The sequence below is a fragment of the Pelophylax lessonae genome, assembly GCF_965119305.1.
Source record: "Pelophylax lessonae genome assembly, chromosome: 12".
Classification (NCBI taxonomy): Eukaryota; Metazoa; Chordata; class Amphibia; order Anura; family Ranidae; genus Pelophylax; species Pelophylax lessonae.
In genome coordinates, this window is record NC_138779.1 from 213,587,866 (window position 1) to 213,600,443 (window position 12,578).

At 45.7% G+C, this 12,578-nt stretch overlaps 1 protein-coding gene and 1 long non-coding RNA gene across 4 annotated transcripts in view; one reads left to right on the plus strand and one right to left on the minus strand.

Annotated features, from left to right (window-relative positions):
- The first annotated feature begins 777 nt into the window (after positions 1–777).
- Positions 778–1,562, plus strand: LOC309567693. Its single transcript, XR_014225953.1, has 2 exons — positions 778–890; positions 1,044–1,562. It is a non-coding gene; the product is annotated as an uncharacterized lncRNA (long non-coding RNA).
- A 133-nt stretch (positions 1,563–1,695) lies between these two features.
- The window catches only part of GRAMD1A (GRAM domain containing 1A), a gene marked incomplete at its 5' end in the record, with an annotated part of 173,480 nt that continues 162,597 nt past the window's right edge, over positions 1,696–12,578 (minus strand). For all 3 annotated transcript variants that reach the window (XM_082273129.1, XM_082273131.1, XM_082273130.1), the window contains 4 exons: positions 1,696–2,432; positions 5,713–5,833; positions 8,068–8,175; positions 11,442–11,526. In XM_082273129.1, coding sequence (XP_082129255.1) covers positions 2,346–2,432; positions 5,713–5,833; positions 8,068–8,175; positions 11,442–11,526 — 401 coding nt within the window. In that variant the 3' untranslated portion in view covers positions 1,696–2,345. The remainder of the gene's footprint in view (positions 2,433–5,712; positions 5,834–8,067; positions 8,176–11,441; positions 11,527–12,578) is intronic.

Genomic DNA, 12,578 nt, shown 5'->3' on the forward strand with positions numbered 1-12,578 from the left:
GTCGCTTTACTGCCCAGAAAGAGCACTGAGGGATTAAAAGGAAGATCCTTTTACTGTTGAAGCTTACATACAGCTGAGCTTTCTCTGAGCAGTCACCCAATCACCAGATAGCTTTTCTGCCATGGGAGGTAAGAGTGAATCATATGACGACCCGTCCCCAGAGGAACCAGCTATGTGACTTCACTGCCCAGAAGGAGCACTGGAGGGATTAAAAGGAAGATCCTTTTACTGTTGAAGCTTAAATAGAGCTAAGCTTTCTCTGAACAGTCACCCAATCACCAGACAGCTTTGCTGCCATAGGAGGAAAGAGTGAGTCACGATTACCCAACCCCAGAGGAACCAGCTATGTCGCTTTACTGCCCAGAAGGAGCACTGAGGGATTAAAAGGAAGATCATTTCACTGTTGAAGCTTACATAGAGCAAAGCTTTCTCTGAGCAGTCACCCAATCACCAGACAGCTTTGCTGCCATGGGAGGTAAGAGTGAATCATATGACGACCCAACCCCAGAGGAACCAGCTATGTCACTTTACTGCCCAGAAAGAGCACTGAGGGAGTAAAAGAAAGATCCTTTTACTGTTGAAGCTTACATAGAGCTGAGCTTTCTCTGAGCAGTCACCCAATCACCAGACAGCTTTGCTGCCATGGGAGGTAAGAGTGAATCATATGACGACCCAACCCCAGAGGAACCAGCTATGTCACTTTACTGCCCAGAAAGAGCACTGAGGGAGTAAAAGAAAGATCCTTTTACTGTTGAAGCTTACAGAGAGCTGAGCTTTCTCTGAGCAGTCACCCAATCACCAGACAGCTTTGCTGCCATGGGAGGAAAGAGTGAATCACATGATGGCCCGTCCCCAGAGGAACCAGCTATGTGACTTTACTGCCTAGGACAGTGATGGAGAACCTTGGCACCCCAGATGTTTTGGAACTACATTTCCCATGATGCTCAACTACACTGCAGAGTGCATGAGTATCATGGAAAATGTAGTTCCAAAACATCTGGGGTGCCAAGCTTCGCCATCACTGGCCTAGGAGGAGCACCAAGGGCATAGAGGGGAGATAATTACAAGCAACTTTGGGGGGGTCAAAATAAAACCAAACCTATTGCTTTACGTTGCTTGGACAAAACACAGGTTCCCTTTAGGATCTCAGTCCACCATGAACTAATATTTCAGTTTTGAGTAGATGTTAGCAGCTTGCCTCATCCATAAGCTCCTTCTACCTTTATCTGTGTGTGATCTCTAAAGATGGATCCCAGCTATGCCCATCCCCACATTGGCACCTCATTCTCACCTAATGAAGAAGGAGATAGGCAACAAAGGGCCACCAGTGTGCCGAGGCCCACCAGTTTCCACCCACGTTCAAAGTATTAATTTTGGGCTGACGAGCCTTTTAAGTGAAAAAAAAAAAAACGCATCAACTACAGACTAAATCATCTGGGCAAAATAAAATAAATAAATAGATAAAATACTACAAGTAAAAAGTCTGTGTGTCGTCTATGAGATTGAGACCGCGGTGCCTCCGCCAATACCACCTCGGCGACATTCAACGGTCTGTTGCAGCACGGGAAAAAAAAAAAAAAGGTGGGTCACGCTCACTGCGTTAGCAGGAATGTGTGTTCGGCAATGACGAGGAGCAACTACAGTGCTGGTTTGATGTTAAAATCAGGCTACCCCTAAGCCAGACTGCGATGATCCTCCACTGTATTCTTTTTTCTTCGATCTTCAGTGATCATTAAAAAAAAAAAAAGTAAAAACTTGGCGCCAAAAGTCGTCATGTTAAATAATCGCGCTTCCGAAGTTCATTGAAATGTTTGTCCGAGGGATCCCTGGCCGGAAAGCCAAAATTCCATCTTATTTTCTGAAAGAGATGCATTATGGGAAACCTGCCCATAGTGATCCAAGTCTCCATAGTCTTCATAGCAGGAGTCACCGAGAAGGCGACAACGCCATGTGTTGGCGCTTTGCATCGTAGCGGATGATTAAGTGAAAGGATTCTCCCATCCGTCTTCTACGAAACAAGAACAACGAAAAAAAAAAAAAAGAAAATTTTGGACAAAAGTTCCCTTTAAAACTCTATAAACGTCCTTTAGCCGGGGCAAAAGCGAAGCGCTCTCAACGCTGTTTCGCGCTCCCATGTTGCGGCTGGTGCCGTAGCTGAGCAGATTCTTGACATGATGACTTGTATTCCCGAAGGGATTCTGTTTCCAGCACTCTATTCCCTACGAGGTGTTAGTTATCCATGGTCATATTGCTATGGGATCGGCGACCATCATCGGAAAAAGCGTGACGCTACCCATCACAATGCACAAAAATGTCCCAAGTGAAATGCTAGCGGGCGGCTGAGGTCAAGACAGAGCATCTTCGTTGTGGGCGTCTGTGGCGGGATCATTCACTAAGACGCCCTGCTGCAGCCTTTGCAAGGACAGTCGCATCTGTAGAAAGGAGATGGGAGAAAAAAAGATTTTTTTAGGAGGTTCTGTAAAGTGGATACAGAGCATCCGGAAAGTACTCACAGTGCTTCACTTTTTCCACATTTTGTTAGGTTACAGCCTAATTCCAAAATGGATTAAATGGATTGTTTTCCTCAAAATTCTACAAACAATCCCCCAGTGGTGTATTTTGGTTGTGTGCTGCCCTAGGCAAGACTAAAATTGGGCACCCCCCCCCCCCCCCTTCCGACTCCTATGTAAATTTGCCCCACTCCTTCCTTTTTAACGGATGTGACTCCCTCCAAAATTGAAGGGCTCCAAGTCCCAGCATGAACCCCTGAGATCTCACGAGAGGGGGGGTGGGAGAGAGAGAGAGGGGGGTGGGTGAGGAAGGGAGGGAGAGAGAGGGGGAATGGGAGAGAGAGAGAGAGAGAGAGAGGGGGTGGGTGAGGGAGGGCGATGAGAGAGAGGGGGGAGGGAGAGAGAGAAAAGGGATGAGAGAGAGGGGGGGTGAGAGAGAGAGAGAGAGAGAGAGAGAGAGGGGATGAGAGAGAGAGAGGGGATGAAAGGGAGAGAGAGGATGAGAGGGAGGGGGGGAGGTGAGAGAAAGAGAGAGAGAGGGGATGAGAGAGAGGGGGTGTAAGAGAGAGGGGGGGTGAGAGAGAGGGGGGACGAGAGAGAGAGAAATAGAGGGGGTGAGAGAGAGAGAAAGAGAGGGGGTGAGAGAGAGGGGGGATGAGAGAGGAGGGGCTGAGAGAGTGGGGGGTGAGAGAGAAAGAGAGAGGGGGTGAGAGAGAGAGAGAGAGAGAGGTGAGAGAGAAAGGAGGGGTGAGAGAGAGAGGGGGGGTGAGTGAGTGAGTGAGAGAGATAAGAGGGGGTGAGAGAGAGAGAGAGAGGTGGGAAAGGCGGCTCTAGCAACCAGTGGCCAAAAGAGTCTCAGGTGGAGGGGGGGCGGCTTTTTTGCTGCCCCCCTGCAAAGTACTGCCCTAGGCCAAAATACAGCACTGCAATACCCCATAATGGCAATAAGAAATAATTTTTTTCAAAATCTTTGCAAATTTACTAAAAATTAAAAATGTACATAAGTATTCACATCCTTTGCCATGACACTCAAAATTGAGCTCAGGTGCATCTGAGTCCACCTGTGGTAAACTCAGCTGATTGGACATGATTTGGAAAGGCACACACCTGTCTATATAAGGTCCCACAGTTAACAGTGCATGTCAGAGCACAAACCAAGCCATGAAGTCCAAGGAATTGTCTGTAGATCTCCGAGACAGGATTGTATGGAGGCACAGATCTGGGGAAGGGTACAGAAACATTTCTGCAGCATTGAAGGTCCCAATGAGCACAGTGGCCTCAATCATCCATAAATGGAAGAAGTTTGGAACCACCAGGACTCTTCCTAGAGTTGGCCGTCTGGCTAAACTGAGCGATCGGAGCGGAAGGACCTTAGACAGGGAGGTGACCAAGAACCCGATGGTCACTCTGACAGAGCTCCAGCGTTTCTGTGGAGAGAGGAGAACCTTCCAGAAGAGCAACCATCTCTGCAGCCCTCCACCAATCAGGCCTGTATGGGTGTGGCCACACGGAAGCCACTCCTCAGTAAAAGGCACATGACGGCCCGCCTGGAGTTTGCCAAAAGGCATCTGAAGGACTCTCAGACCATGAGAAACAAAATTCTCTGTTCTGATGAAACAAAGAATGAACTCTTATATGGCCTGATTGGCAAACATCATGTCTGGAGGAAACCAGGCACCGCTCATCACCTGGCCAATACCATCCCTACAGTGAAGCATGGTGGTGGCAGCATCATGCTGTGGGGATGTTTTTCAGAGTCAGGAACTGGGAGACTAGTCAGGATCGAGGGAAAGATGAATGCAGCAATGTACAGAGACATCCTTGATGAAAACCTGCTCCAGAGTGCTCTGGAACTCAGACTGGGGCTGAGGTTTTTCTTCCAACAGGACAACGACCCTAAGCACACAGCCAAGATAACAAAGGAGTGGCTACGGGACAACTCTGTGAATGTCCTTGAGTGGCCCAGCCAGAGCCCAGACTTGAACCCGATTGACCATCTCTGGAGAGATCTGAAAATGGCTGTGCACCGACGCTCCCCATCCAACCCGATGGAGCTTGAGAGGTCCTGCAAAGAAGAATGGGAGAAACTGCCCACAAATAGGTGTGCCAAGCTTGTAGCATCATACTCAAAAAGACTTGAGGCTGTAATTGGTGCCAAAGGAGCTTCACTAAAGTATTGAGCAAAGGGTGTGAATACTTATGTACATGGGATTTTTTTTCATTTTTTATTTTTAATAAATTTGCAAACAAACTTCTTTCACGTTGTCGATATGGGGTATTGATTGTAGAATTTTGGGGAAAATAATGAATTTGATCCATTTTGGAATAAGGCTGTAACATGACAAAATTGTGTGAAGCGCTGGGAATACTTTCTGGATGTACTGTATATAATTATATAGAAATTATTAGGTGTATTAAATTAAATATTATAATATATAAATGCATTTATATATATATAAAAAACAAAACAAAAATTATAACATATATATATATATATATATATATTTTTTTTTTTTTTCTTATACATACACACACACATATATATATATATATATATATATATAATATATACATACATACATACAACAAAAATGGTAATGTATATAATATTATATATATATATATATATATATATATATATATATATATATATATATATATATATATATATATATATATATATATATTATTATTATTATTAAATGTAATTTAATAGATGTAAAGAAATGTTAATAAAATGTTTTAATAAATGTTAATAAACGTAATGTATTAAATGCAATGTTATATTATAATATGTATAAATGTATATTATATTATATAATATAACAAAAATAATATATATATTGAAAGTGATACTATATTATCATATACATTAATTATATTTTATAATAAATATTTTTTATATACATCAGTATTATAAATATTACCTCTCACAGTGATCACGGTACCCCTCCCCCCCAACAATGCTTTCATCTACATTTTCCCTCCAGAAGGACAGCGCCATCTTTGTTCAGGCATCACCCAGGGTCGCTGTTTACTTCCTGGACTGAGATGCCGGCTCAGAAATAACTAAATCATTTAAACCTTGGTGCCTGAGAAGTTCTGTTTTCACAAAATGTCTGACACAGACCAGCCCTGCTGCAGCCTCTCACTTTGCGACTTGTGAGCTATACAGAACCTGAAGTCACACGGCCGCCCTCACCTCATCCAGTAGCTGTACGGAGGCCTGGAGTGTCTGCTTCCATTTCTGCACCTCGGCATTATGGAAACGCTTCTGTAGCTCAAGTATCTCCGCCCAATCCGCCGACGTCTGCGGAAACCTCCTAGGGATAGAGACAGATGGTGTTTATGGCTGCAGGGACCAGCTGCACAAGGAATGCTAAATAACAGCGTATTTCTATTTTAGGATGGAGTAGGGGAGGATTAGATCCTGTGTCAGGTTATATTGCCATCTGTGACCCCCTTTGGGTGACTGCCCCTCATTTCCTGTCTTGGTGACCACACAGACAGTGAAATCTCCCCAAGAGAGACACAGATAGCAATATAAATCTAAAAGAGGCTCCAACCCTTTGAAACATAAAAAAAAAAAATCTAAAGTTTGGCTTTAAACCTAAAAGCATGTCAAGGACAGTCCTCAGTTTCAATAGATAACAGCACGTGGTTATGCCCATGGGTAAAATATTATTCATTTTATATTTTGTAACAATGGCAGGGTAAACGCAAAGTATATAGAAGCTGAGAACAGTAAACTTTACAGCGTAAGTTCCTTCTGTTAAAGTACCCTGAAAAGAGAGACAAGCTCAAAATGAACTGGCTGCTTGTAATCTGATCCTGAAGTAGCTCACTGCTGCCCTCTAGGTGACAAATGTCTTTCCAACTACTAAACACAGCCTTTCATTCTCTCCCCTATGTTAAAGTGTATGCAATGGGCATGGGCATCCGCAGAACTTTTTTGGGATCATTTTAAGGTCACCCATGCTCCACCCCTTTTTTACAATGTCATGAAGGGGAGGGGCTTAATCATTATACTTATTTTGAGTATTTATTTTTAAAGGGCAAACGGCAGCATTTATATTTAAAGCATTTGTTAACCTAAAAAATATTGATCCTGGTGCCTTAAAGCATGTTACACAGCACAGTGCTTGTGCTGTATAATTCCCCCCCCCCCCCCCCCCATATCACCTAAAATACCTGTCTGATCCTGCCTGGCTATGTCCTCCCCTCTGTAAACTGACCACGGTATACCATGGCTGCTGAGCCCTGACACCATGGTCAGTTATGTGCCTCCGTCATTCACAGCTATCTGTCCTCCTCTGTCCCCTCCCTGTCTGCTCCTGTGTCAGCGCCCACCCCCTCCCCTCCTGCTGTTGTAGTTTAATTTAAAGTTTTATATCCTGTCTACAGTCTGTTTAATAATCCTGTGTGCCCCTGTGTCTGTGTTTTATAAAAATAATCCATTCTTTACAAGTTTTCAGAGCGCCACTCGCTGCTCACGTGACCCGCCGCCTCTCCCCCTCCTCTCCCCTCCTCTCCCCCTCCTCCCCTCCTGACTAACGACAGCGAGGAATCCTCAGCCCTGCCCACCGCAGGCAGCTGTCAGACGGGGAGAGGAGAGAGCTGACGGATCACGTGAGCGGTGATCGGCGCTCTGAAAACTGGTAAAGAACGCCTTATTTTTTTATGACACAGACACAGGGGCACACAGGATTTTTAAACAGACACGACAGGATGGTGTAAAGTGGCTTACCACTTTAAAGGGGAGGTTGAGATTCCGGGGGGGGGGGGGGGGGACATTTGCCACCCCCTGCCCCTGTCTGCGGATGCCCATGGCAATGAGGTTGATTTAGGAAACTGGAAAGTGCAAAATCAGCTGTGCATGGTAGTCAATCAGCCTTTAACATCAGCTTGTTCAATTAAACTTTGACAAAAAAAAAAACCTGGAAGCCGATTGGTTACTATGCTGAGCTTCACCAGAGTTTGCATTCTCCAGTTTTAGCAAATCAACTCCAATGTGTTACAATGTATCACGTAATAACAAGGATAACATCATGCATAGACTGTAGCAGTGAAACAATAGATGAAATATAATGATAACAGCCAACTGATAACATAACAGTGATGGTGAACCTTGGCACCCCAGATGTTTTGGAACTACATTTCCCATGATGCTCAGGCACCCTGTAGTGTAAGTTAAGTATCATGGGATATGTAGTTCCAAAACATCTGGGGTGCCAAGGTTCACCATCACTGTCATAAGAGGTGCAAGGTCTGTTGCCCAGGTTTTCTGTTCCTGCCATGCAAACCCAACCAGCTCCTGGAAGGAGCCTAAGCAGGACAGTGGCAACTGATGAAAATCACATGACCCTCTTTTTAATTCTGCTCCCACTATGCTCTACAGCTGCCGCAAAACAGCAGTTGATGAGTAGATACCCAGCACTTTATCTTCTAGGAACTCATTGAAATCCAGCTATAGACCAGTGATGAGGAAGAGGCCAACGTAGGGAATTGAGTGACCAATTAGATGGCTTTGTCAAACCAGATGAATGAGTATAGTTACCCCTGGGACACGGCGTAGCTCTGCCAAGTCTGGAATGTCCGGGCGCTGTGCTCCAGAGACCACAGGCGGTAGAAAAGCATTACATTCAAGGCCAACAGGACAATCAGGCTGTAAGGAGACAAAGAACTGGGTGTTAAGGGTCACATATTAGGATCGCATGACTGTGGGGTGGGGGGAAGACAGAGTGATGGGGCCAGTGTTGTCAACCGTCAGTATTTTTACTGGCAGCCAGTAAAACATGGGCACTTTTCTCCTGCTAGTAAAAGGAAAAGGCTGCCAGTAAAAAATATGGCTACGACGCTTGGCTCGAGTTGGCCGAGACCAACCAATTGACTGCCACAGTGTGTTTGGGTGGTGCTGGCGGGGTCCGGTCTGGCGGAGGTGGTGCCTGAGCGTGTTGTGTGATGTCATTGTGCCAGTCAGACCCTCATATGCAGGTCTGAGGTACGGGAGCAAGCCAAGCCGGGAGCGGGACTGTCAGTGCTGTTTGAACTGGGGTTGACGGAAGGGCCCACCTGGTGTGGAGAAAGACTGTCACTGTGACTCAGGTGGGGGCGTGTCATGTCGGTGAGGTCACTGTGAGAGTCAATTTCACGTGTGCGTGTGTGCCTGCCATTCTAATTTCTTGCCCTCCTGAGCAACTTACTATATTGAAAATAAAAAAAAAAGAAATCTGTTTTTGTTTGTAGCCTAAATAATGAAATTTGCACTTAAAACTGTAGTTTTGTAACTTTTGGAAATGCCAGTAAAAACTTGGCTGTGCCAGTAAATTTTGGGTGTTGTGTCAGTAAATTTCAATCAGGTAGGTTGGCAACACCGGATGGGGCAGAGAGATAGCCAATCAGATCAAGCATTTCCAACGCTGCTAGTACCTGGAATGTATACAGTGCCTTGAAAAAGTATTCATACCCCTTGCAATCTTCCACATTTTCTCATGTTACAACCAAAAATGTAATGTATTTTATTGGGATTTTATGTGATAGAGCAGCCTTTTTCAACCAGGGTGCCCAGGCACCCTGGTGTGCCTTGAGTTTTTTTCAGGGGTGCCTAAAAATTGACAAAAAATTGTATACAAGCTGGTTTATGGATGAAGGCTGCATTTTTAGTTACACTAAGTCACAGGTGTTCATTGTGCACCATTACAACCTTCTAGCTAGTTGATTAAAAAAAGGATGTCAGTCACCTGCATAGCATCCTTGTTTGACCCTCCCCTGCCCCTCTCTATCAGCGTTGGAGTCACATTAGCTGAGCGATGGAGGAAAACTGAGGGAGAAGAGAAACATTGGAATACTAGCCAGAACCAGTTTGGTGTAAGGGTTGACTGCTGGTTTAGTCTAGGGGTGCAGGGGTCAGGCATAATAGCTACTGGCAGGCTCCCTCCATCCATGCAACCTGTTCAGAGCTGCCACCTCACGAAGGAGCTCTCAGCCACAATTGCATGCTCACCCCCTCCACCTACAAGGTTTGAAAGCCTTTCAATATACATGGTGATGCCAAGGGATCACCTGTAGACCAGGGCTTCAGGTAGAAGAGAACAGCACCGGAGGGGGATTTTGTTATTAGTACCAGGGCTTTTTGCAGCGGATATGCGGGGAGTGCAGTTCTGGCACCTGCAGCACTGAATGTACAGTATGTAATGCCAAGGAGGAGTGGTGGAGTGTGCTGGGGGATCTATCTATTATAGCAGGGGCGTCTGTTGCCTGTGAGGGATCTATTGTTACTGGGGGTCAGTTGTTGCGGGGAGGGGTCTACTGTTGAGGAAGGGGTCAACTGCTGCTAGCTGCTGGGAGATAAACTGTTGCTGGGGTGAATTGATTGTTACTAGGGGTATTTTGTTGCGAGGGTCTATTGCTGCTGGGGGGTGGGGGTCCTACTGTTGCTGGCTGCTGGGAGATATATTGTTGCTGGGGTGGATCGATTGTTACTAGGGGGTATTTTGTTGCAAGGGTCTATTGCTGCTGGGGGAGGGGGGGCTCCTACTGTTGCTGGCTGCTGGGAATATATTTAATTACTTTTCTTGCTATCAATAACAGATTCTATACAGTGTCTACAAAATGATACTTGGCTCTGTATTCTCTAAAAGGGCCGTACTGGGTGGTGGGTAGGTGGCGGAACCAAGGGACGGTGCTCAGAGGTGGGTAGAGGGTACTGACAGTGGTGTATTTTGGTTTTGTGCTGCCCTAGGCAAGACTAAAATTGGGCGCCCCCTCCTATGTAAGTTTGCCCCACTCCTTCCTTTATAATGGGTGTGACTCCCTCCAAAATTGAAGAACTACAAGTCCCAGCATGAACCCCTGAGATCTCATGAGAGGGGGTGGGAGAGAGAGCGGGGGGTGGGTGAGGAAGGGATAGAGAGAGAAGGGATGAGAGAGAGAGGGGGCAGATGAGAGAGAGAGGGGGTGAGAGAGAGAGAAAGGGGGGTGAGAGAGAGGGGGGATGAGAGAGAAGATTAAAGACAGAGAGAGAGAGAGAGAGAGAGAGAGATGAGAGAGAGAGAGAGAGAGAGAGAGGGGGGTGAGAGAGAGAAAGGGAGGGTGAGAGAGAGGGGGGATGAGAGAGAAGATTAAAGACAGAGAGAGAGAGAGAGAGAGATGAGAGAGAGAGAGAGAGAGAGAGAGGGGATGAGAGAGAGAAAGGGGGGGTGAGAGAGAGGGGGGATGAGAGAGAAGATTAAAGACAGAGAGAGAGGGGGATGAGAGAGAGAGAGAGGGGGTGAGAGAGAGAGGGAGAGAGGGGGATGAGAAAGAGAGAGAGAGAGAGGGGATGAGAGAGAGAAAGAGAGAAGGATGTGAGGGAGAGAGAGAGGGGGGTGAGAGAGGGGGGATGAGAGAGAGAGGGGTGGGTGAGAGAGAGAGACCAGAGGGGATGAGAGAGAGAGGGGGGATGAGAGCAGGGGAAGAGAGAGAAAGGGGAGTGAGAGAGAGAATGGGGGGGGGGTGAGAGAGAGAGAAGGGGGTGAGAGAGGCAGCTCTAGCAACTAGTGGCCAATAGAGTCTAAGGTGGAGGGGAGCTTTTTTGACGCCCCCCCTGCAAAGTGCCGCCCTAGGCCTGGGCCTTGTCGGCCTAGGCCAAAATACAGCACCGGGTATTGACAAGGGGTAACTTGGAAGGGGGGGGGGGGGAGTATCTGCACCTATTCTCTGGGAAAAAAAGCCTTGAGTAGTACACCTTACCCCATGCACCCCCCAGACTAAACGACCAAGCTTAGCAATTTGCTCTGTCCATTTAAAAAGGCCATATCTCTTTAAAATTCAGAGCAATATGGAGAATTCACAGGAGGATTGGGAATGTAGTAAATTTACAAAGCACGCAGCCACGTAGAGGGTTATTCATATGCCGTGGGCAGGTAACAGGTAGGTGGCTCTCTTACTCACACAACGCTGATGATAAATAGCATGCCGGGGATGTTTTGTACAGAGCCTCGGTCTGACAGGTGGGAGAGCTGCGAGGAGACGCTGCCTGCGTGGAGAAATAAAAAAAAAAGAAAAAGAATATGTCAGAAGAATCACAGGCTCTGGATCTCTACCATAAGGAGCTGTCAGGCTCTGCTCTGCTAAATCCACGCTAATAGTAAAACTAAACTCCATAATAAAATGTTATCAGTTTATGTGACAGGGACCAATGCATCTCGTACTATGTACCATGTACAGTGCCATAGGCGTGCGCACAGGGTGTGCCAGGGGTGCCTGGGCACACCCTAATCACCCTGTGTGGCACAGATTCCCCTTGTTTAAACCCCTGATATTTCACCAAAACCCCCTGAGTCTCTAAAAAAAAAAAAATTGTAAAAAAGATTAAAAAAAAAAAAAAAATTGTAAAAATAATAAAATATAAAATAATAAAAATAAAAACTACTGACACCATCCACTTCCCTACTAACACCGTCATTCTATATACACATACACACACATGCAACATTATGTGTTTGAGCTTTGAGGTGCACACCCTAATGCAATAGGCTCTGCACACCTATGTACAGTGCTGCAGAATAGGTTGGTGCCTTAGAAATTAGAGTGGAAAAAGTCAGATTCGTATAGCTTTCAGAGGAGGTTTTCCAACATTTCCTGTAATCATGCAGGAAATGAAAGAAAATTTCTCTTGTGGGTAGCAAAAAATCTGACCATTGTTTCTGACTCTTCCCCTATTCAAAAGAAGAAAAAAACGGGTTTTGGCTTCAGCATTGTTTGAAACACCACCAAAAAACATCAAACTACCCAAATCAATAGGGCAAAAGACCACTTAAAACATTGGACCACAACCCAAATATCACCCAATAATGCAAAACTATATGACCTTCTGCTGGTGGAAACCTGATCATAAAAATCCATATGATCTTGTTGGCCATCCCATTCCAAATCCATTGCCAAAAATATGGAGTTGCTCCCCCTTTGTGGCTATAACATCCTCCCCTCCTCTAGGAAGGCTTTCCACAAGTTTTTGTAGGGTGTCTGTGGGAAATTGTGTCCATTTGTGATGTCAGGCACTCAGGGCCTGCTTTATTATTGATTGGA